Source organism: Brassica napus, chromosome C3 (genome assembly GCF_020379485.1).
Source record: "Brassica napus cultivar Da-Ae chromosome C3, Da-Ae, whole genome shotgun sequence".
Taxonomy (NCBI): Eukaryota; Viridiplantae; Streptophyta; class Magnoliopsida; order Brassicales; family Brassicaceae; genus Brassica; species Brassica napus.
Genome location: NC_063446.1, coordinates 54,572,169 through 54,597,608, shown reverse-complemented (window position 1 = coordinate 54,597,608; position 25,440 = coordinate 54,572,169). Strand labels below are relative to the sequence as shown.

The 25,440-nt window shown below is 36.7% G+C and overlaps 3 protein-coding genes across 3 annotated transcripts; 2 read left to right on the top strand and 1 right to left on the bottom strand.

The window, feature by feature from the left end:
• Positions 1-1,501: 1,501 nt before the first annotated feature.
• LOC106345494 (LOB domain-containing protein 27) lies at positions 1,502-3,049 on the top strand. Its single transcript, XM_013784693.3, has 2 exons — positions 1,502-2,738; positions 2,825-3,049. The coding sequence occupies exons 1-2, from the start codon at positions 1,789-1,791 to the stop codon at positions 2,916-2,918; spliced, it is 1,044 nt and encodes a 347-aa protein (XP_013640147.1). The 5' UTR covers positions 1,502-1,788; the 3' UTR covers positions 2,919-3,049.
• Positions 3,050-3,325: 276 nt separating this feature from the next.
• On the bottom strand, positions 3,326-6,177 carry LOC106452476 (hydroxyproline O-galactosyltransferase GALT6). Its single transcript, XM_013894607.3, has 7 exons — positions 5,151-6,177; positions 4,834-5,075; positions 4,459-4,749; positions 4,244-4,372; positions 3,985-4,158; positions 3,785-3,892; positions 3,326-3,682 (listed from the first exon to the last, which is right to left on the bottom strand). Exons 1-7 carry the CDS (start codon positions 6,016-6,018, stop codon positions 3,470-3,472), a joined length of 2,025 nt encoding a protein of 674 aa, XP_013750061.1. The 5' UTR covers positions 6,019-6,177; the 3' UTR covers positions 3,326-3,469.
• A 4,737-nt stretch (positions 6,178-10,914) lies between these two features.
• Positions 10,915-12,056, top strand: LOC111205811. The gene is made up of 5 exons (XM_022702045.1): positions 10,915-10,976; positions 11,077-11,188; positions 11,267-11,430; positions 11,498-11,618; positions 11,748-12,056. Exons 1-5 carry the CDS (start codon positions 10,915-10,917, stop codon positions 12,054-12,056), a joined length of 768 nt encoding a protein of 255 aa, XP_022557766.1.
• Positions 12,057-25,440: the final 13,384 nt, after the last annotated feature.

Genomic DNA, 25,440 nt, shown 5'->3' with positions numbered 1-25,440 from the left:
AAATATATAGAAATTTTTACTACATATCTTATAAAAATTAAAATTATTTTACTACATATCTTATAAAAATTAAAATTATGGGCCCATCAAAGAGGAGAATCTCATTCCATTGTTTCATAGGTTTGTCCTCGGAACCAGCATCGTCTTCTACATACATAGAGCTTGAAGCAGATGAGATCCCAAAAACTGCAGTACATTCTCATAACAGCTAGTTTCCAACTGATCTCCATAAACAGAACTAGCTGCAAAACTCAACAACAGCAGGAGATTTCATCCTTTGCTGTTGTTGGGAGATTGACATCAGGCCTGTTATTTTTACGGTCGCTGTCGCAGCGTTCAGCGTCTCAAAATTTACGCATCAAAATCGGGAAAATAAATAGTGGAGAACAAACGAGCTGCCGCTGCGATTACATTTTACAAGGGCCGCTGGTATTTTCCGTGACGCTGTGTAAAACAGTGATAGCTAAACGAGAGCGTCTGATTTTAATGGTGGAAAGTACGGCTGCCAGCGGTGTTCTCCACATATTTGGGCAAGAAGTTAGTTATAATTTTGGTCATTCACCGCTGCGTCGACCGTAAAAAGAACATGCCTATCGGTTCGGTTCCCCGAGAGTAAGATCGTCGCTTCAACTCCTGTAGGAGGATCCTTGACGTCCACTCTGGCTCCTTAAATCTGTTGGTTCACAATAAGTTCCCAAAAAGATCAACTTTTCATTTGCTTTTTTTCTTTGTCTAGCATCTAATATGATTCAAACCTGTCAACTTCATTTGTATCTTAATTTTGTCAAGCATCTAAATTGATTCACGTACAGAAGACTGTTTAATATGTTCATATTCAATGTGTTAAAAAGTTCAGACCATGACAAAAATAATCAGCAGAAAAGGAAAACAAAAAGAAAACACATAGACAAAATTAATGATCGTCCTATCGGGAGGTTCAAAGATAAACCAAAATTCTTTTGTTGTTCCTTGTGAAATAAGGCAAGTAAGAGAGATATCCTGCGGTTGCTTGCATTGCAAGTCTTTAGGTTTAGTTAAGAACTTTGATTTAACTCCAATAAAAATTCACATTCTCGAAAATGAAGGTTGGACATGTACTTTCCAAAACTGATTCCCAACTTCTGAATTAGAAACATGTTTTTTTTACTATATATGATTTTATAATAATAACTCAAATAATTTAACACAACATTTTAATAACAAAGTATATATATAACTTAAAAGAATATTCTAATAAAATCAATGTTGAATAAAAATTTGGCTTTATTTTGTTCAACTAAATATGATTAGATAAGACATAATCCAATTTAAAATCTCATATCCATTTTTTTCATGGGGGACAAATTATTAAATTCAGTTAATACAAATCTAATCCAAAATTCAAAATTGTAAAATCTGTCTCTCTCTAGTATCGAAACAAATAAGATTTCATTGGTATATAACTCTATTTTAAGTACAAAGATTATAAAACAACTATTCTTCAAGTAACTCTATTCTTAGAAAAGAAAAAACAAACTAAAAAATGAAATCATAAATGATAACTGTCCCGAAGGATCCGGATTTTTTTTTTTACATTTTCTTTTTAAAACTTAATAGCACGTACTATCTTTTGTTTGCTTGGTCTTCTCCCCACTCAGCAAAATCCGCTTATATACTCCACTCCTTCACCTTCTACCTTTCTCATCTACCCAAAAACGTTAACACAAACACGTACATCTCATTAAAAATCCTCACTCTCTGTTTTTCTTTTTTTAATTCCCAGTCTACTTTTTGATTTTCCCCCATCGAATGAGCCAAATAAAAACCATCCACAATCCCATAGGGTCATTAGAGAGATTTTTGGATCTTCTCTTGATCTCTCTCATCGTTTACATGACATTGAAAGGAGGCACGAGTGGTGCTTGTGCTGCGTGCAAGTACCAACGCAGACGCTGCGCCGCGGACTGCCCACTCGCGCCGTACTTCCCAGCCGAACAACCAAAGCTCTTCCAAAACGTTCATAGGCTATTCGGCGTTAGAAGCATTGTTAAAATACTCGAGAACCTAGACGAAGTTCAGAGACCAGAAGCTATGAAATCAATTATCTTTCAGTCTTATGTTCGTGATCGTAATCCTGTCCATGGTTGCCTTGGAATCACACAACAACTCCAATACATGATATGGGTCGCCGAAGAAGAGCTCAAAGCCGTCAATTCCCAATTACAGCTCTATCGTAGTGGTCAAAATCATCCTAACCCTCATAATATGATGATACACGAGATTGGTGAAAAGCAAGAAGATCTCACATCCCAGTTAGATTTGGGAATGGGACTTCCTGTTAACAATAATAACCAAGGCAATAATACAATACCATTTTTCAGTCCGGTTTCTGAAACTCAGCAGCAACAACCTCATATGTCTTATTGTAGTGATCAGGTTAATAACCATGACTACAATCCCATTCCAGATTCATGTAAGGAAGTTCTCAACAATCATAATACTTCTTTGGCTTGGGGTCAGAATCAATTTCCTTACAATCATCATAACTATGGATTCATCAATCAAAACGAGCATTGTAGCGAGACGAAGAACAACAACAGTGTGATGGCGATACAGTCTCAACTTGTTAATCTTCAGATGGCATCGAATCAACAAGAGGAAGAAGTTGATGATCAGAACTACGATGAAATCCATCAATTCCTAGAAATCATCGATGAGAGTCAATCTTTCACGGAAACGAAAGAAGTGTACGCTTCAAGGTATGCATTTTTTTCTTTTCTTTGTACGTAGTACCTGAGCTAAAAAAAGTATCTGAAAACATGTCTGACTTTTTTGGTTGTTGCAGCTCTGGTGAATCTTTGAAGGAACCTATAGATGAAATAGGGGAGGAGGAGTTGAGGAGGGCGGCAACTTGCTTTAGTCTCACGAGTGTGAATTGATTGATCATGGAGACTGAATCCTTTAATTCAAATTTTTGCTTGTCTATGTTTGTTTTTGTTAAGCAACGTGTTGTTAAGCGTTGAATCTCTCTATTTTTTAAATAAATTTTGAATCTCTATTTATCATTGCTTCTTATTATGTCTTTTCATTTTCATTATTTATATTTGTTGTTTAAAATTTGGATTCTTTTTAACAGTCACTAGATAATTAGAAAGATTGCAGCTTCTACAGAAGAAGTATAGATTGTTTTTCTTCAGCTGCTGTTTGGATAGCATTGTAGTATTCAGTTTACCAACAACCCTCAAGAGTTTACATCTCCAAAGATATTCTTGTAAAAGCTAAAACATTTGCATATACGAATATTCGATTTGAATTTCGGTTTCAGGAGGTTAATCATCAAAAAGAATGAATGCGAATGAATGATTCAATTTTGACCCCCAAAAAAAAAGTGAATGAATGATTCAACAACGGATCCATTGATTTGTTCTAAGGCAAAGACTTACATACATACATCAAAGGCTCATTGATGTTCTCAACTTACACAGTTGGGTCATCTCAAGTTGCAGCAATGAGGTTTGCCCGTCAAGACCAATTTGCCCCACAAGCAGATCATCTGTCTTGGCGATTGGTAATGAGCCGTTAAGTAATTCTCTATGCAACCAAACTGGCAGAAGCTAATGCTGTGCTCATAATCCACAGGTTTCAAGCTGTTGTTGAACTGTTCCACCCACATTCCCACGCTCACGTCTTCCATTTTGAATAACTATAACATAAACAAAGTGATGTTGAATCACACATCACATACATTTGCTCTAGATTCTTCTCGTCTCTGATACTCTTTTCCAAAATGAAAATGGTCTATTACCCTTAGTTTGTGTTGCTCAAACTCTTTAACGATGAAACGAGCGATATCTGTTGATAATATGTAGCCAGGTCCATTGGCATAAGGTGGATAGTCTTCCTCTGGCCATTCCTGGAGAACCATTTGAATAAATTGTGTAAGAATGTTTTTCTAATAGTACAGAACTTTATCTTTGTTTTTCCTTTTTTTGTGTTGTTTATTACCTCATATGTAACAGCCCACTTCCCCTGGCGAAGAGGCTTGTGATAATAGTTGATGTTGCCAATGTACAAGCTTCGATCTGTGGGTGTTTTCTTTGCTTCCCTAAGAACTGCATCTACTCGGACAAATGTGTCATCGTCACACTTCATTATGTATTTGGCAGCTAACTGATGAGCCTGCAAACCAAAACAAAACAAGAGTTTTCAAACCATGATGAATCATTGTAGAGGTGGGAATCATATTAGTTGGGTAGAAACTCACCCCATACTCGCAAATTGCAACAGTTTTCAGGACAACTAGATCATAGCTGTCCAAATAAGGCACTACAATTATGTCCCCAAAGAACTCAGCTTCCTTCTTTAGCTCCACATTGATTGACTTCCTTGAGTGCTATGTATAATACCAAAAGTTAGAGCATCAATCAAAACATAACCTAGAAGAAATAAACAGCTAGCCTCATGAAACCCTGAACTTACCAATGCCACAAAGAACCGAGCCACCACTTTGGAAGATGTGATAAGTTTATGTTGCATCCAAGACTTCCTCACAGCCATCCGCTCAGCAAAATGATTACCTGCAGAGAGGATGCCGATGAATAACTCAACTTCTTCACCAGAAACTGATGGGGCCTGCCACTTTCTTGAGAGATCAAGATGCCTCTGAGGGGCAAAACTAGGGTGCGAGGTTGGGAGAGAGCCAGCGAAAACAGCTTGAACATCTATGTCTCCAGTAACAGTTAGACCAGTAGCATCCTCAAGCGTAAACCCCTTCATATGATCAAAAACCAAACACAATTTCAACTATCAGCACTACTACTACTCCAAAGAGCATTTGAAGAAAGCATCACTTACAGTTCGGAAAGGGAAAGATGTGACATGTTTCCCATCGACACTAACATGGTAACCTTCCAACCCAGCACTTAGCGTAAGCACGAAGAGCTTCTCCTCAGTGAATGGAAATGGCCATTCTACAGCTACTTTCTTGCTCCTGGGAATAAACCGACTCAGCCACCATGTTGCCTTGTTAGTCTCTTCATTAGAATAAGAAGTACCATTTTCTTGAACCCACTTCTCACACTTAAGCTGACCATCAACTGTGGAGAAACAAAACTCAATCTTTGGACTCCGTTTCTCTATAACCCAATCAAGCAAAGCAAGAAAACACTAACCTGATTCATCATCATCACTCGATCTCCAGCCCTCACATCGTTGCGCCGAGCTCCATTGCATCCTGTAACAAGTGTTCTGCTCAATCACAGGCTTACCACTCCAATCACCCATAAGCCTTGGATTGAAATGAAGAATCTTAGGCGGATCTTCTCCTTCCACTGCCTTCAACCCTTGGAGCTCCATAATAAACTGCGAAACCTTCACAGCTTCATTCCCCATTGATATCTCCGGGTCCATCTCAGAGTGTGCAGCGCGTGGCTTCCCCACCAGCGTGATGTGTGATCCGAGTGTTAACCCACAAGGAAGCTCTATGACCTTCCCACGTGTCAAAAGATCCGACCCGGATAAGGAAACGGAGACCAGGCATGAGCTGGAACTGGAACTGGAACTGGAGCTGGAGCCAAGCTTCTCTTCCTTTAAGGCTTTAAGGGCTTTTCCAGATTCCAGCTCTTCCCATAGCTTTCTACCAACTTCCCAAGCTACTTTGGCGGATTCATGGAGCTCCAAGGACTCGTCTCTGCTACTCGGATCCGGGTCAAATTTCAACCCGGATATAAAGATCTCTTGTGATATTCTTCTCCGTTCAGCTCGAGCAGGGGCCACTGATTCCGTTTCATGATAAATCAAGCTCTTAAAAGGACGCCCTGGAGCTCCTCGTCTCTCTTGCAGATCCAGCTCGCTACCGAGATGATCGGGCCGGGTTAACGGATCGTGTGATAGAGTGTTGAATCCGGATCTGTAGACGAGGGGGATTTCGAGCGTGACCAGAAGCATGTACAGTAAACCAACCGCCATGAGTATCTGAATCGATCTCTTCTTGCTGAGAGACACGAACATTGCGCATTTTTCTAGCTTCGAGTTTCTCATCCAACTTTTTTATTTGCCGCTTCTTAAGAGTTTGTGGAAAGGGAAACCCTAAGACGACTAATTGGCGGCAAAGAAGCAATCTATGATCCTATATGAAGTAAAACTGAAATGTGTTTCGAGGATTATTTAGATATTTTAAAACAGTTATGGAAATTTGAAGAAAAAGCCTGCCGTTTCTTCTATAAAACTGCCGTTTCTATATTCTTATCATTTTTTTTAATTACTTTTTTTTGAATTTAAGATTCGTTGGTACTATTTTTCCAACGGTAGTATTTTTTTGAAAATTTCAAATGAAAGCATAACGGCGACTGTGATTCGACCGATGACAAACTAGGGGTGAGGTTTCACAGAGCATGGAGATATTCGAGGACCTCGCTGCAATCTATTTCGATGGCACAAAAATTGTTTTGTTGGAAGTTTGTGAGATGAAGTATGAACAGACAAATCAAATGAAAAAAAAAAATGTTACTCATTAGCAAATTAATCAGTTTATATATATTTAGTTTTCGATTTTTAAATGTCGAATGATAACACATGTATACAATTTGTTCGTCAACTAATGCGTGATTGTGGTTTTCATTTGGCCAGTTAATGGAAGAATCAATTCAGAAGTCTTCTTATTATTATTTTTTTCTCAGTTATCTCTCTCAGACTCTAGCCTTCAAGTTCTTTTTCTCTCTCATCTCTTCTCTCACTGAATGACCGATGGATGATAGCTTTCAAAGTTTGGTGTCGGTCCTTTAAGTATCTTCGTGTATTTGATTTCAAGTCAAATCTGATAGTTATTTCAACGGTGATGGAGTTTATGTGTTGGTGTAAGTTTTGATGTTCTTCATATAATTCTTCTTTGTGTTTGACCAAAAACCAACGAGCTGTGCCGGATTGGAAGGTCGATGGTATGACTTCTCTATTTATCTTGTTTCTTTTCGTTCTTCTTCTCTATGATGTTGTTGCTTCATTTGAAATCTATGTTATGTTACTGCTTAAGATTGATCTCTCTTTAAAGCTTATTGGACACATGTTATATGGCTTACAATGATTTGGTTGGTTGTTGATGCATTCCCATAGTCCCTATTGGTGTACATGGATTGTTTCACTTCTTTGTGCCACTTGCATTGTCCTCTTGTAGCTTTGGTGTTGTGAGTCTCTCTAAGTTTTTGGGAAATCGTCCTAACAAGAGAGATTTTGTTCTCCTCTTCGATTCACACTGCAGTCAATACTTTGCTCCTTAAAATTAAGGCATGGAGCTCTGATCATGCTCACTGAATAGTAACACTGCTACAAGTGCAGTAGCATCCTGATGACATCATGTAATGTTGAACTTATCTTTTATTTATAGCTGAAACTTATTTTGAAGCTTTTATGGTGTCTACTAGCATTTTTTATTTTTACTCTATCTTTAATACTATGTGTTTTTGTATGATGTTGATCTTGATCGTGGATCCAACAAACATTTTGTTCTTCAATAAAACTCAGCATTAAAAAAATATAGTTTTCTAATAATGGATACTAAATTTTATCAAGGTATACCAAAATGTTACAAAACATACACTATCTGAGCGGAAGAACTGAACTAATAAAATTTAACAATAATTTAACCAAAATACCAAAAATCAGTTAACTTTGGTCAATAATTTATTATCCAGAACCAAAAACTGAATCACATTTTCAGTCAGTTAATTTCGATAAGAGTTTTAAAAAACCTAAACTACCTAAAACCCTGAAAATATAACCAAATCGGATCGAAGAACATAATCTCTTAATTTTCATGTTTTTTTCTTGGTTTTGAAATTACCAAAAAATATTTAAATTAATTTTCATCTTCTCAAAAATACATAAACTATTTTGACTTTCTATTTATTATATAACTTATTTTAATTTTATAGCCAATTAATACTTATACTAGGTGTTTTACTGCACCATGTGCAGAAATGAAGTTTTAAAATTATATTCATAAATCAATTTTTGTTAATCTTTTGGTTTTATTATTTGCGTACAATATTTTAATTCTATGTAAAAATTAAGATAAAATAAATGTTTTTCTTTACATTTATATTTAATAATATATATATATATATATATATAACAATATTTTAATTCTATGTAAAAATATTTCTCTAAACATCTATTTAAAATTCAATAAAATAAAGGGAAAGTTTTGTTATGTATAATTAACAAAACAAAAAATTAAATAATAAATCTAAAATTTGTAAATATTAAAAACAAATAATCATAATATGATTTTTTTTTTTGAAAATACATAAATTTTTTAAGATTTGTTTTAGTAATAAAAATTATAAAATTATTTAAATAAAATTAAATAATATTTTCGAAAATTATTATATATTACTATATTTCTAACTTTAATATTTATTTTTACATTAATGTTAATTTATAAGTTATTACCTTATTCTAAAAACTTACAAAAATTATAAAACAACATTAAATGTAAATATTCATGTCACAATTAGTCCAAACCATGTCATCTTTATTAGTATGTCATGTCATCATTTTGCTTTCAAAATTAATGTGGTGATTACATGTGTCAAAATCACTTGGTAAATAATGTATTGGGGATTTCTGAAAAATCGAAAGGTTTAAATCGCCAAACTGATGATGTCAATCTTTAAAAAATGAACCAAAATAGTTTAAATATATTTTTAGCAAATGTAAATTAGTTCAGCTATTTTCTTGGGAATTTTCACCTTTTATAGATATAATTTTTGTTGTTCATTCGAAAAAAAAAATTTGATAGATAGATAGATATAACTTTTAAGAAATAATCAAAACTATACTAAAAGGCAAATACTAAGCCTCCTTAGGTGGTCCACGTCAGACTGGAAAATTAGCCACTCATGGAGCAGCGTTTGTCCACGTCAGGTTACTTTCATATTGGTTTGGGATTTCGACGTTTTGGCCCGTTTGTTCTGTGCGAATATTGGTTGGACCCATTTGCTCTTTACTTTCACGTGATTGTTGAGAGACGACCAGTCGTTGACGTAACCCTAATTTTGCTCTTCTCTTCTCTTTCGACTTCCCCATCTTCCATTATTCTTCTCAGCAAATCGGTTTCGACGATTAACTTCATCACTTATATCCTCACAATAACTGCTGTAATCAAGTCTTCGCTTGAACTGATCCGATGAATTCCTTTCGCTTACCTCTCCATTTTTTATTTATAACCCTCTTCTCCTCTTACCAAATTCTTCCATCACAACTAAGAATATTCTCTCAAATCTCACTCCGATGGAACTCAGCGGCAAATCCCCAGGTTCCAGCGACCACAACACCAGCAAGAAGACTGTCGCCTCCTTTGTGACTGCGAAATCAACCGGAAAGTCCACTGCTTCGTCTGCGATCATGGTGAAACGTAACGGAAAGGCTGTTGCTTCATCTGCCAATCCGATGGAACCAAACGCTGCTACCGATCTCTCCTCCCTGCCTAGCGAGCAAGTGATGTTCTTCAGAGAGGTTTCTCTCGGCCCACGCGAAGCTGATTTGATGTTCCGTATGATTCATTTCTGGGATGCTCGCAACCCAAACACGAAGACCCTCATTGGACGAGAGATGCTCCTAATCGACGAAGTGGTTTGTCTACTTTTACTCTCTGATTTGGTATTGCTCGATTGGGATGATATTTCTATTAATCTATGTTTTTAAATGATATATACAGGGAACTGCTATTCAAGGTTTTATTCCAGCCAGTCGAGTTGAGAGATATGAGCTGATAGCAGGTTCTGTCTATAAGCTGATCAATTTTTTCGGATCCAGAAGCAAAGATCAGTTTCGTGTTGCTGATCATAGTGCCACCGTCTCATTTGGAATTCCTCTTTGTCTGTTCTTGAGAATCCTCCGGTTCAAATACCAGAAGATAGGTTCAGGTTCCACACCTATGAGGAGTTTAAGGCCAATTGTGACTCCAGATCTGATCTCTATGGTAAGTGAAGTTTAGCTTTTTAGAGTACATACTGTGTGTGAACAACAACTGAACATCTTATAGACATGTTTGATATATTTTTTTGAAGTCTGCGGATCGTACTGGTTTTGTCACAGATTATGTTGGTCATATGAAGCTGGTGAATGGGCAGACTTTGACTGACCATATTGTTCTCGACGAAGCTGACATAGCAGAGAAGCGGCATCTGTGTGTTCATATACAGACACATGAGTAAGTTTTTCTTTTTGTTACTCGCTTTCATTGTTTGTGTGCTGTTTTTAACACATGATTTGTGCCCTGTGTAGTGGACCAGTGATGAAGATGTATCTATGGAACAAGGCTGCTTCCGACTTTTGCCAGAAATTCAAATTGTAGGGAGGCATTCCAAGCGTTCTTTTGGTCACTACAATGAACCCTAAACATATTGGAGGTCAGCATCAAAACTATAAAAAACATCATTCACATATTCAGAACTTAGCTGTGACATATTCATTCACATCATTCGCATCATTCCAAGCGTTCTTTTGTTTATATTTTAACGCGTAAGGGCTCTTTTGAGTCAACGGTTAGGTTTTGAGATGAGATCTTGCGTAAGGGCTCATATTGGGTTTGTTCTTTTTTTTTCTTCTGTAACATTAGATGATTAGCTCATGTCCTTTTAGAGAAAAGTTATGCCTTTGATTTACCGTGAAGACTGTTATTTTAGTTGTCAATGAATATTTGTGTTAACATTGCTACAAGGACAATTTGATTGTCCTTTCAATTATTTATTACTGTCCTAAAATATTGTAGTTGTTTATTGAACTGTGACTTCTGTTTATATTCCTGCAACTTTTGTTTATTGAGCTGCATAGGTCATAGTATATTGTTAAGAAACCGTGATAAGGCATTGATAAATCATGTACCTGATAATCACATCCTTCTATTTGTTATTAACAGGGACCCTTGCTCTCACTTCGATGTCATCATCCCGAGTGTTTATGGATGCCGATGTTCAGCCAAGCAAGGATTATCTCGAATGGTATGTATTTATGCATTCAAATACTTTTTCCTACAACTTTTGTTTTATATTTTACCGCTGTATTATTCCTAAAATATCTGGGCTTTTGTCTTTGGTTCAGGTTGGTCTCAAACTCAGAAATTGCTAATAGAGTTGCAGCTGAGGTTGTCACTAAGCCTGAGGCAGTGACTCTTGAGGAACTATTCTCTTACATCAAGCATGAAACTTCTAAGGTGCAATAATTGTCCTGTTCATATATTATTTCTATGTACTTGGGTGTTTATGAATTCTATTTGTTTTCCACGATGAAGGTTGCTTGGTTCGAATGCACTGCAACTATAGATGATGTTATCCAGGGTTCTGCTTGGTACTACATTTCCTGTGGTGGCTGCAATAGTAAGGCAGTGAAAGGGCCTACTTCTCTGGTTTGCAACAATAAGAAGGGTGATAAAAGAGAAGTCACAGGCGTTCCTCAGTGAGTGTTGTACTCTTAGATTCATATTTGTTTTTCATCTCTCATAACTAATATTTTCTCATTGTAGGTACCTGACGAAGATTTCTGTTTATGATAAGAGTGAGCAAGCAGTTTTTGTCATTCTTGGTGATGCTGGAAAGGAGTTGACTGGCAAGCATGCAGCAGAATTAGTTGCAAATTACTTTGAGGTACTTCTACACCTGTTTATACATATATAATAACTTTCTGTAATATCGAATTAGTTAGGACATCATTGATTTGAGAATTCTGAGAAGGCAGCATCAGATGAACTCACGTAGGTTGTGTTTTTATGTCAGTCTAATGCTGGAGTTGGGGTTGATCATTGCGTGCCTGTTCCGGATGCTTTGCTTGAGACAATCGGGCAGACACGCAAGTTCATCGTGAAGGTCTCGGATCATAATTTGACAAGCAAGACTCAGACCATAACTGTCACAAAGATTATCCCAGCAGGTGCTCCTCTTCCATCAGTGTCTGATGGTATCTCAAAGACTAGGGGTGATGACTCTGGACCTTCCGGAGGGGTTGGAGGTGATGCAGGTGATAGGGCTAGAAAAGCAGCTGAATATCTTGAGTCGGATGAGGCCAAGCGTTCGAAGAGTGGCTAATATAGCTTGAACTCTTCCTTCTACGCAGTAAACGTGTTTGCTGCGGTTTATGTGTGCTTTTATTTTTCCCTAATAATTTTGCGTTCTTGACATTTGCATTTTCAGAGTTTTATCCTTTCGTGTTTAAGTTTTTGTTGAATACAATTTTCGTTATATGGGTTTTGCTTATCCCTTTGAGCAATTTACTTATCCTGTTATGATCTTTTTATTTGTTCAGTGTGAAGATTATCTTAGTTTACTTTATACTATGATTATATAAGTGCTGAATTATCTTCCGATTAGTTACTTAATGGTAACAGCTTTTCCTACGTTAATATGTAACTCCGATTCTTTCTTCACGTAACTTTCTTGAATGAGGTTATACGAGCTTTGGACCATTTTTTAACATTTGATTTCCACTACTGGACAATAAATCTACGTATGCATTCACATATATATACATATATTTTTTAATGTGCGTTTACCACAATTACGTTTTTGGTTTACAGCAAGAATGTTAGAACATTCAAATTAACATTCAAATTCTTCATATATATAGTTTCTATGAAAAAATTGTTTCACCTAACAACCAAAAATACATGATATCATACAGACATATAATAAATAAATATATTTTAAATGTTAACACTATCAAAATACAGTCAAATAATTCCCAGTACTTTTAACAAATTCAAATCAATAAAACATTTTTTTCTGCAAGGTCCCGACCCGGCAACTTTCTCAGCTATAACTTGGCACAGGAAAAATGGGTCGGGTCATTTTTAAAACTGATAAAATATTAACTTTACTATTATAAAAACGAATCTCTTATTGCGACAATGGATGACATTAAAAATATGATTGTGGGACACTTCGAACCCAGGTCCAAGATAATATACGAGGGTTGCTCTACCACTAGATTAAAGACACACTTTGGAAGCTTTATGGCAAACATATACATATAATCAACAAACTAGATTAAAGACACACTTTGTTTCACTTTGCATTGTTTTTTTTCCTTATTCTTTAATTGAACAGAATTGGAATTTCCAATTTTTCTATCATCATTCTATCTTTTGAAAATTCTATGGTCAACATGTTACGTACATATTAGTCGGCATGCAGAAGCTACTGCTAATACCAAAAAAAAAACTTATTTCCAAATCCACTTATGATACTTGATTTCAAATTTTATACGTTACCTTTATGAATTACCATATCTACAAAAATCCTACATCATAAAAGGAAACAAATCTTATACGTTACCTTTATGAATTACCATATCTACGAAGATCCTACATCATAAAAGGAAAGTAAAATAATTCTGAAAATCAGCCCTATCAATCTACGAGTATATGCTTTCAAAGGGGTAAAAAAAAAATCAACTCTCACCAAAACTCATCCTGATCTTACATAAGCTGAAGAAACATTATATGCCATCTTTGCAATACTAGCCGCCCAAACTGTGTAAGTCTAACGCATTCGTATCTCAACGTTTACAAAAGCTAATCTGTTTACCAAAGTGATAATAGATTGTGTCTAATCTTCAGCGTACTGCCGGAATGATACACCGCCCTCTGATCAACCGCAAGAAAACACAGGTAAATACGTAATCTCTTGCTTCTATCCCCTGATCAGAAACGTTCATCAAACTATGTACTTATTTTTGTGTTAAAAGTTTTAAAACACTCATATATTAGAAATAGTTTATAAATATCTTTATATAAATATTTTTGTATGACTAATATTTAATTATGAACTGTTTTATATCTTAGTTTTCTAACCTTACACTACAAGAAAACAGCAAAGATTCTGAGGGAAAAAATCGTCGGAATTTCGTCGGAATACCGTTATTCCGACGACATACCGACGAAACAAGTCGGCGGAAATAATTCCTCGGAATTTCTTCTTTCGTCGGAAATCCCTCGGAAATTTCCGACGGAATTCCGAGGCAACAAATTTCCGAGGAAATTCCGAGGACCATTATTTTGTCGGAAATGTCCTCGGAATATACCGAGGGAGAACTTCGTCGGGATATTTCCTCGGACGTTCATCGATCGATGCGTTTTAGACATATATACATCGATCGATAGGAATATACCGACGGAACTGTTCCCTCGGATTATACCGAGGGACATCTTCCTCGGAATATTCCGAGGAACACGTTCCTCGGAATATTCCGAGGGAACAGTTCCTCGGTATATTCTGAGGAACATGTCCCTCGGTATATTCCGAACGTTTTTTTTGTAAACAGATCGATCGATGGATTTATGTCCAAAAACGCATCGATCGATCGCGTAAAAAATATAATTAATTTCCTCGGAATGTAAAAAATATTAATTTTTTAAAAAAAATAAAATTTCTGAAATTTAAATTCGAAAATATGAAATTAAAATTAAAATTAAAATCATATTAATTAATATTCAAAGTTTCACAAATAAAAATAAAACATTCCGAGTTTTTGGGAAAAAAAATAATAATCTACGGGTCTGGCACGTCCGGGAACACCTCGTTCGGGTACATCCTCTGCATCATCTCCATCATTTGCTGGTTCAGCCTCCTCTGTGCCTCATAGCCCGCCTGTTGAGCCGCCATCTGGGTCTCCAACAAAGATATACGATCATCTTTGTCCTTCAACTGAGCCGTAAGTACTTCTGGATCAACAAAGGGCGGTGGTGCAGAAGAAGGAGGAACCGACCGAGTGCGACGACCCAAACCGACCAAACGTCCCTTCTTCTTTGGAACCGACTGAATAGAAAATAGCCAAATTTACAAATTTAAACCAAAAAATAAATGAATTGAACTTTAAAAAAAAAGAACTTACGGATTCAACGATTTCGTTGATTCGACACCGAGACAAGTTGGTCGAAGCCGTCGAAGCGTCATCCTCGGTTTGAAGCTGAGACACTTCGTCTACCACCTGAGTTTGGACCAGGTCGACCACGTCCCTCACAAGACCGTCATCAATCTGGCCGGTCTTCTTGTTGGTATACGCCCTCCTCATTAGGGCGAGATCATCAACCGGCTCGCCATCATTTTCTTCCGCCTTGAAAAAAAACATAAATTAAAGAAACATTAGAAATTAGAAGAAATGCACAATAAATTAAAATTCTGAAACTCAAATAATTGAAGAAAAAACATTTGAACTTACCATGCGATCTCCCAGAGTGGCAATAGATTGAGCACCCAAGTTATGCTTGTAGATGCCCTTCCCTTTACGGTCGCTCCTGCGGTTGGTGGAGTTGGTGGAAGAAGTTTCTTTCGTCTCTTCCTTATCCCAATGCGCACACAACTCCTTCCAGACCGTGTCGTTCATCGACTTTGGTACCTTTTAATATAAAAAAAAAATAGTTTATTAAATTTAAAAATAGTTTAATAAATTAAAAAATTGTTTGATAAATTAAATCGAACCTTATTGATTTCCCACTTTTTCTTCCACTCGTGGATCTGCTTCCCATAGTTGTCCATAACTTTATGGACGAAGTGGTGATAGATAAAGAGCGTCTCATCGGAATTCCAGTTGAACTCTTGCTGAAAAAAAAACACAATTAGTAAAAAATTAATATTAAAGATTAAAAATATAAGTAAAAAATTAGAATACTTACCGCAAACTGACGAAACCACAGAACCTGCTTTTCGGTAGGGAAGTGAGTGAAAGTCGGATGTCCCTTGTCGAGGGCCGAGTACATCATACGGTTGATCCATGCGCTGATCCCGTTCCCGGATCGGTTGAACCTAATAAAAAGAACAAACGGTTAATAATGAATCAAAATTTAAAGAAAAAAAAATGTTTAATTACCATGTTTGACCATGTCCATGTGGATACGGAGTGAGATACGGAAGATGGTCACGACCGGGCTGTTGAACCAAATCCGCAACACTCATCCCTCCTGGAGGACCCGGAGGAGGAGGAGCGGGTGCAGCAGCGGGAGCGAGAGGAGCAGGAGCGGGTGCAGCAGAGGGAGATGTATGGTAGGAGCTGTGGGGCGAAGGGGAATCCTGAAAATGGGTGGAATCCCGAGACTGGCTCCCCGTACCACCACGACCACGACGCTGTCGAGGCCGGATCTGATCATCATGAGACCTGTAAATTAAAAAAAATATATTTAATAAATACAGAAATATATAAATTATTTTTTTTTTTAAAAGTCTCAAATAATTTAATCACAAAAAAATATTTATAGATATTAAAAATATTTAATAAATATATAAAAATAGTTCTAATAAAAAAAATAGTTTTAATAAATAAAAAATAGTTCAATAATTACAAAAAATAGTTTTAATAATATATATATATATATTAAAAATATTTTTAAATCCCAAATAATAGTTTTTAATCAAAAAAAAAGTTGTATAGATATTAAAAAATGTTTTGTAAAATCCAAAAAATCGAATTTATATACAAAATTTTTTTGTAAAATCCAAAAAATCGAATTTATATAGAAAAATCGTTTTGTAAAATACAAAAATCGATTTTATATACTAAAATCGATTTTCTAAATACAAAAAAATAAAAAATTATAAAAAAATTATAAATCAATTCAACAAAACAAATTATTCAACCAAATCACAATTCTAAACCTATTATACAACCAAAAATCACAATCCTAACCAATCACCTTAACAAAAATCTATCAAAACTCCACAAAAACCTAACAAATAGAATCTAAGAGAGTGGGGATAGGGTCCTTACATGATTTGTGTAAGAAAAGGGGGAGATCGCCGGAGATATCGTCGGATTTCAGGGGGAAATCGCCGGAAAAAAAGAGAGGAATCGCGCAGAGGAAGAAGAGAGAAATGGGGAAGAAGAAGTGGCTCGTGGTTATAAAACCTAGGGTCCGACGGACATTTTCCGTCGGAATTCCGTCGGAATTTTAATTTCAATTTTCGCGAAATATTTGCCCGGTAAAATGAAAATATATGCCGAGGAAATTCCGACGGATAGTAAAGTATCCGCCGGAATTTCCTCGGAATATTCCGAGGAAATACCGAGGAACAAGTGTTTGGGGTTTCAAAACATCAATTTTTTTGGGGTTTTTCATTTGTTATACAATTGTAATGTATACCATTGAGGATTCTTTGTATAGATTAGCATAAACCATGAAATAACAAATTTCAAAACTAATTGAAAGTATTCCCTATACCATTCATTAAAACGTATAAGTGTTTCTCTTATGTTGTGGGATTTCGTTCATACAATCGGAAAAGTGTTAATTAAGGGGTAAGGAACAAATTTTAGACTTCATAAGTAACGTAAGACACTTAATAAGGGTTATGTAGGTGTTATTCAAACCGCAAAACGTTTTTTTCGGTTTACAACCCCTATTTCCTCGGAATTTCCTCAGACTATTCCGAGGAAACCCTTGTCTTCCTCGTAATTCCGTCGGAATATTCCAAGGAAATTCCGAGGAACCAGTGTTTGGGGTTTCAATCTTTTACGTTCTTTTATACACGCATCGATCGATGCGTTTATGTGAAAAAACGCATCGATCGATCAGCAGATGGACGAAAGCCGTAAGAATGTGATCGATCGATTGGATTGAATAATCGATCGATGGAACAAAATCTGAAGCCTTCCTCGGAAAATCGTCGGAAAATCTTGTATGTTTTTTTATAAACGCATCGATCGATGCGTTTATGTGAAAAAACGCATCGATCGATCAGCAGATGGACGAAAGCCGTAAGAATGTGATCGATCGATTGGATTGAATAATCGATCGATGGAACAAAATCTGAAGCCTTCCTCGGAATATCCTCGGAAAATCTTGTATGTTTTTTTATAAACGCATCGATCGATGCGTTTATGTGAAAAAACGCATCGATCGATGGGTCTGCGAACAGAATTATAAGGCAAAACCCGACCTTTTTGGATCTAAACCTCAGAACTCTCATCCCCTCCGATCAACGAGTTTGTAACAGGATTTGAGATGATTTACGGATTGACAATTTTTTTGAATTTTTTTTTTTTATCACAACTCGATTTCGCTTTTCATTTTCATGTTGCTTTGAGTTCTTAATTGATTATAACTATGTTGAGAGCAATGATTCTATTTTGTAGAGAATGAAGCGCACAAAAATGTCAGCAAAGAAGAACACACAAGAAGAGGGTTCGTCTCATCTGGAGAAGCAAAGGCCAAAGAAGTGGGATAAGTCTGATACCACCCACTACAACAACATGAAGAAGGTAGCCGTTCCGGCTACACAACTAGCATGTCCTGAGACGATGACAATATTGGGAATCCAAGCAGACATTGAAGGACTGTTCCAGAACATGGGTCTAGGCCAACTATGCAACCTCAACGAACCCACTTATCCGGAGTTGGTACGCCAGTTCATAGCATCCGCATACGTCACCCGTCCCGATGATAGGCATCAGGAAGGTTTTCTGGCATTCGTAGTGCAGAAAGTATACTATGAGGTAACTTTCACAGACCTCTGCGGACTATTTGGATTGAGTGCAGGGGAGAGGACATCTGGTCTTTATTGGACTTCAGAGCTGTTGAACTTCTGGGAAACGATTGGCACAGGGGTTTATAGATCTTCTCAGGCAAAGGAGTCACTTATCCGGAGCCCAGTACTGAGATATGCCACACGCCTCATTGGCTCATTGCTATACGGGACAACCACAGCCGCATCAGTCACGCAATGGGAGTTGTGCCTCCTGTACCAAGGTGTGAGGCATTTGCTACCGGCATTTGGAAACTCTACATTCCCACCTGCTACTGCCTTCAACATGGGAGCGGTGCTGGCCGCAAACTTAGCAGGATACAAGGGGAAAGTAACCAAAAAAAAGAGCAATGCATGTGGATTTGGTGCAGTGATTACTCGGATCCTTAGACATGTGGGTGTAGACTGCAAGAACCAGGAGGTAGCACTGGACAGATCGAACAACATTGCTTGGAACTACCTGGATGTCATTTCTCTAGTAAGTAAGGAGTTCATAGCTGGTCCCCACTCGAGGATCCATCGGGATGGTCCTTACGTCTACGTATTCCAGGACCGAGCGAAGAAAACACTCTACTGCCACCTACCTCAGATCGGTCTCACTTCTCTACTTTCAGAGGCTGCAGTTGAGTTCCTACCCCCTGCTACCGCACTAGTAGACAAGCCATCCTTCTTCACGCCAAAATATCAGACCAAAGGCAAAGGCGTGGTTGATGAAGAAGGAGAAGATGAGGCTGCACAAGCCATTCCAGATGATTCACAACCCCATCAGCTACTCCCATCAGACTCCAGCCAGTACAAGCTGCAAGAGCTTCCACCGAACGCCACTTCGCGCCAGCAACAACATTGGAGAGATCAGAGCATAAAGAGAAACAACGACATGCTACACAAGATCTGGGCTGCCATTTCACGTATTAGGCCGTGTCGTTGCCAAAAGGATGATGTAGTTCATCGGGACAACTCTCCATCCACCTCTGGTTCGGGTTCGAGTGGTACACACAGGGTAAGAAAGAGGTCCAAGAGACCCAACGATGCAGGAACATCTGGAGCAGGAGACGAGGAGTAGGAGCTATCACCATCTATTTTATTTTCTTTTCTATTCTAACGTTTTATGGTCTTATTTTCTGTTAATTTTGAACTGAGTTTTTTTTTGGGTTTCTTAATTATGAGTTCGTATTTCTTTTACATGGTTCCTTCGTTTTATTTGGTTGTGTTCTGAGTAGTTTTTAATTCGTATTCAGCTTTGCCTTGCTAGATAAACCAAATAACTATTATCCGAGGAAAGAGGTTATATCAAGTGTTCCTCGGAATTTCCTCGGTATTTCTTTAAAAATAAAAACAAATAAGTTCAATGGTAGTCTGTTTCCGAGTCATCATCACCAGATGAATCTGAATCTGGATCTTCGTGAAACTCTCCAATCACTGGTTCATCCTCTACGTGAACGACGGCTTCCTCTCCAAAGTCGGTTAAATCGACTACAAGGCCAACTCCAGCTAAATCTTCTGCTGCACTTAAGTTGCCGGATGTGCTTGGTTGTAGTGGGTCTTCCAGCTCAGAACTTCCCTGAACTCGGCCTCTCGGGTTGAGTCTTGTAACAGTAACCCATGGATCATCTCTGTTTCTTACCCGGGGGTACTTGATATAACAAACCTGTAACATTTAGAAAAATTATAAATTAATACACATGATGATGAATCATTCTGAATAATTAACATTTAATTACCTGATCGGCCTGAGAAGCAAGAATGAAAGGATCATAATATTGCAGCTTTCGCCTCGAATTTACTGATGTAACACCAAATGCATCTGTTCTCACACCTCGATCTGGGGTGTTGTCGTGCCAATCACAATAGAAAACAGTACAGCGCAATCCAACCATGCCCAAATACTTAATTTCCAAAATCTCATGTATGTGTCCGTAGTATACATCATCTCCTGATGCAGAACAAACGCCAGCATCATAAGTCGTACTCGAACGTCTCCTCTTCTGAGTTGTGAATGCATATCCTCGAGTACAAAATCTCGGATATGACTTCACAACAAAGTTTGGTCCAACGACCATCTCACGTATCCAATCGTCAAATGTTTCACCTCTGGCCAAACCAGCAGACACCTATTAATAGCACATATATATATATTATATCAATAAATGTGAATTAGTATAAATATGTGATAAAATATATTTTAATTTGTTTAAAGCACTCACATAAGTAAACATCCATCCACTAAATTCTCTCTGCTTCATTTCTTCTAGTTCGTCCTCTGTGGCGTATCTATACTCGAACCGCTTTTCTGCCATGAAAATCCTGTATATGATGACAATAATGTAATTAATTAAGATTTAAATTTCAACTTGTTAAAATAAAAATTTGTAAGCTCATTTATTTACCTCTCATATTGAAGAACGTCTTCGCAGTTGGTGAGCAAATATGTTTGCAAATGACTGCGCTCCTGCTCAGTAAGTCGACGGTCCTTTGGTTTTCCGCTAAGTCGTCCAACATCTGTGAAAATGTCTGGAACCGTAACATGATATGCTGCCCGTTCGCCTCTATCATCATGCCGAGCAGGTCTTCTGTTTTTGGTCTGAACTTCTGCTGGAAAGTAGTACTCGGCAAAGTTTGAAGTTTCTTCATTGATCATCTGTGCGACTATAGAACCTTCCACCCTACTTAAATTTTTCACCATCTTCTTCAAATGGAACATATACCGCTCATACAGATACATCCATCTATACTGCACAGGACCACCAAGTTCCAATTCTCTTGCCAGGTGAATAACAAGATGCTCCATAACATCAAAAAATGAGGGAGGAAATATCTTCTCAAGGTTGCACTGAATCACGGCTATGTTAGTCTTCAAATTTTCAATACCTTCAAGAGTCACTGATCTCGTGCATAAATCGCGGAAGAAACCACTTATCCCTGCAATTGCTTCATGAACATTTCGTGGTAATAGTTCCTTGAAGGCGAACGGAAGGAGGCGCTGCATCATTACATGGCAATCGTGGCTTTTCAAGCCAGTAAACTTTCCTTCCTTTCTGTCGATACAGTTACGCAAATTTGATGCGTAACCGTCTGGAAATTCCACATCGTTTGAAATCCAATCAAATAACGCATCTTTTCCCGCTGCATCAAGTCGGTATATGGGAAAAGGAGCCCTACCATTTTCATCAACATGAAGTTCTGAACGAGCACATATATCGACTAAATCCAGTCTTGACTTCAAATTATCCTTTGTTTTACCTTGAACATTAAGGATCGTGTTCATGAGATTGTCAAAAAAGTTCTTCTCAATATGCATGACATCTAAATTATGCCTTAGCAGATGATCCTCCCAGTATGGCAGATCCCAGAAAATACTTTTTTTGTGCCAGTTATGTAGTTCTCCAACAGCATCTACCGGAAAACGCTCATGTCCACCGACTTCTGGCGTCCTTTCTGCACCAAAATCTCTTAGTTGTATCTTCAAATCTTTCCCACAAATTTCCGGAGGTGGACTGTCAAACACCCTCTTGTTCTTCGTAAACAAATTCCTACTCCTACGATATGGATGATCAGGTGGTAGGAATCTCCTGTGACAGTCAAACCAACACGTTTTCCTTCCGTGTTTTAGTTGGAAAGCATCAGTGTTATCTTGACAATATGGACATGATAGCCTTCCATGCGTTGTCCATCCAGACAACATACCATATGCTGGAAAATCACTTATTGTCCACATTAGTACTGCCCGCATTTGAAAGTTTTCTTTACACGAAACATCGTATGTTTCAGCACCTTGAGCCCATAGTTGTTGCAACTCATATATTAGTGGCTGAAGAAACACATCAAGTGATCTCTTAGGATGCTCTGGTCCGGGAACGAGAATCGAGAGGAACAAAAACTCTCGTCGCAAGCACAAGTTTGGGGGGAGGTTGTATGGTGTAAGAATGACGGGCCATAGAGAATATTGTCTTCCACTCTTGCCAAACGGACTAAAACCATCAGTACATAATCCAAGGTAGACATTTCTTCTCTCATACGCAAAGTCGGGATACTTTGATTGGAAATGCTTCCACGCTTTTGCATCTGAAGGATGTCTGATCTCACCATCTGTTGAGTGCTCCGCATGCCATCTCATTGGTTGCGCTGTGCGTTCAGACAGATACAACCTCTGCAACCTTTCCGTCAAAGGTAAATACCACATCCTTTTATATGGCACTGGAACTCTTCCACTCGTATCTTTATAACGAGGCTTTCCACAAAATTTGCATGTAACCCGCTGTTCATCCGCCCTCCAATAAATCATGCAGTTGTCGCTGCATACATCTATTACCTGATACGATAAACCAAGACCAGCTACGAGTTTCTGAACCTCGTAGTATGAACCAGGAGCTACATTATCCTCGGGTAGAATACCTTTTACAAAATCAGCAATCGCATCCACACAGTCTTCAGCCAAATTATAATCTGTTTTAATGCCCATCAATCTTGTAGCAGATGATAAAGCTGAATGACCATCTCTGCAACCTTCGTACAATGGTTGCTTTCCAGCATCCAACATATCATAAAATCTCCTAGCTTCTGCATTGGGTAAATCTTCCCCTCTAAAATGATCATTTACCATCTGCTCAGTACCTACACCATAATCTACATCCGTTCTAATTGGTTCTTCTAATCTAACCGCTGGCTGAGGTTCGCTAGTACTACCATGTTCATAATCAGTTTCCCCATGATGATACCAAATTTTGTAACTTTGTGTAAACCCACTCAAATATAGATGAGTCCAAACATCCCACTCTTTAATAACCTTTCTATTTTTACAATTAGAGCAAGGACATCTTAACTTACCTGTTTTTGCTTCCGGTTGTCGGTGAACTAACCCCATGAATTCGGTTATACCTCGTTGGTATTCTTCCGTAAGCAATCTCGTGTTCGGATCCAAATGAGGTCGATCGATCCAAGAACGGAAATAATTTGAAGAAGACATATTTTTTATGAATCAAATTCGTGTGTAAATAGAGTAAGAGGGAGGATGAAGATATGGAGTGAATGAAGAGGAAGAGGAGTGCTTGTTTATATTAAATCCTGCCGACATACCGAGGAAATTCCGACGGAATTCCGACGGAAAAGGCTAGTTCGTCGGAATTTCCTCGGAATTTTGTAAAATCCCCCAACGGCTCTCCAACGGCTATAATATTTCCTCGGAAATCATCGGTTTTTTCCGAGGAACACATTGTTCCTTGGAATTTCCTCGGAATATTCCGACGGACTGAGGTTTCCTCGGAATTCCGTCGGTATATTCCGAGGAAATTCCAAGGAACCCCAATTTTGTGTTTCCTCGGAATTTCCTCGGAAATTCCTCGGTATATTCCGACGATTTCATTTTCCGTCGGAATGTCCGTCAGAATACCGCTGTTTTCTTGTAGTGTTATAGTAAAAAATATTGTTTACAGATAGAAACACAATATATATAATAATTCTCATAATTTTTAAAAATATTTTCACAATTTTATTATATTAGTTTATAATTAGTTATTTAATATAACATATAAATTTAATATTATTAAAATAAAATACATGTTTTACTATATATAAAATTTATTACGGGTTTTTTGAAAATTAATAAATACGCAGCTAAAAACTAATAATAAGTTAATGACCTATATAAAATTTTAAAACCTAATAAAATATGACAAATAAGAAAATATGAATTTTAATATAACATATACATTTAAATATTATTTAATCAAAATTCGTTTTTAATTATATATAAAATTAATTACGGATATTTTTTAGATTAATAAATTAGTGATTCAGCATAAAATTATTAATAAATCAATGACTAAGCAAAAAAACTAATAAAAACATGACAAATAAGCAAAATTGACTAAAATCATGGAAAATATGACACATAAGCAGAATCAAAATAATTATAAATCTAATTACATATTTTATAGTCATATTATTTAAATTAATAAATTATGGATTCAACTAAAAACTATTAATAAATTAATGACCCAACTTAAACCTAATCAAAACAGGATAAATATGCAAAATTACTTAAAATCATGGAAATCATGACAAATAAGTTAAATCACTTCATAAATAATAGTATAGATTATTAGTAACAAGTATTTGCGTCACCCAAAACATTGATCGAAAACGTAGTAGGTAAGCAATTATTACAGGGAATACGTCTCCTTTTACAATCAATAGTTTGCTATGAACTATTTTTAAATAAATAGCATGGTTGAAACCAGATAAAACCTCATATTTAAATCAGACATATTTTAGTAAGCACATGAATAATCATAACTATATTCCAACTAATTGTTACTATATATTAATTGTTACTATATATTAAAAAATCATGCATTATTTACATTCATAAAAATCTATACAAAAATACATTTATTTACATATGTATATAAATACATATATTTACATATGTATATAAATACATGTTTAAAATGACTATAAAAATATCAAATACAATTAATACTATACATCAGATCACAAATAACATTAAAGTATCAGTGTAAGTTAATTATTAGACTTTTTGCTAATTTAGGATAAACAGCTAATTGGTTTTACTATGCAAATAATTCAGGTGGACACTCGCAAAAAAGGAAACGAGGTCGTCCCCGTGGATCACGTACAAAACCAAAAGGTGTGTCGATATTCTCAAAAATAATTGTAAGAATAAAATCATCATTTTCTCATCATAATACTAAAATTATGTATATTTTCAGTTCATATGATTAATGATCGACCAACATTCAAACCAAGATACTATGACTGTAAGTTTGTATGAATTCTGATATTATATTTATACAATACTATTCATCAAACAAACTGATTTTACGCATTTAATCAATTAGGTGGATGCGATGACTGCAACTCTTACAGTAAGATAGCAGCCTATAATGTGTATCTCCTACTTTATTTCCTTTATAACTAATATTTTTTCTCTTAATAGTCA

What these genes read in the sequence shown, in the direction of transcription:
- LOC111205811 (XM_022702045.1), top strand. Translation starts at nt 10,915, where the DNA reads ATGTCATCATCCCGAGTGTTTATGGATGCCGATGTTCAGCCAAGCAAG. An exon ending in GAAGTCACAGGCGTTCCTCA is followed by an intron (nt 11,431 to 11,497) that starts GTGAGTGTTGTA and finishes TTCTCATTGTAG; the next exon opens with GTACCTGACGAAGATTTCTG. An exon ending in TAGTTGCAAATTACTTTGAG is followed by an intron (nt 11,619 to 11,747) that starts GTACTTCTACAC and finishes TTTTTATGTCAG; the next exon opens with TCTAATGCTGGAGTTGGGGT.
- LOC106345494 (XM_013784693.3), top strand. Translation starts at nt 1,789, where the DNA reads ATGAGCCAAATAAAAACCATCCACAATCCCATAGGGTCATTAGAGAGA. An exon ending in AAAGAAGTGTACGCTTCAAG is followed by an intron (nt 2,739 to 2,824) that starts GTATGCATTTTT and finishes TGGTTGTTGCAG; the next exon opens with CTCTGGTGAATCTTTGAAGG.
- LOC106452476 (XM_013894607.3), bottom strand. Translation starts at nt 6,018, where the DNA reads ATGAGAAACTCGAAGCTAGAAAAATGCGCAATGTTCGTGTCTCTCAGC. An exon ending in CATCTTTCCCTTTCCGAACT is followed by an intron (nt 4,750 to 4,833) that starts GTAAGTGATGCT and finishes GATCATATGAAG; the next exon opens with GGGTTTACGCTTGAGGATGC. An exon ending in TTGAGCAACACAAACTAAGG is followed by an intron (nt 3,683 to 3,784) that starts GTAATAGACCAT and finishes TTTATGTTATAG; the next exon opens with TTATTCAAAATGGAAGACGT.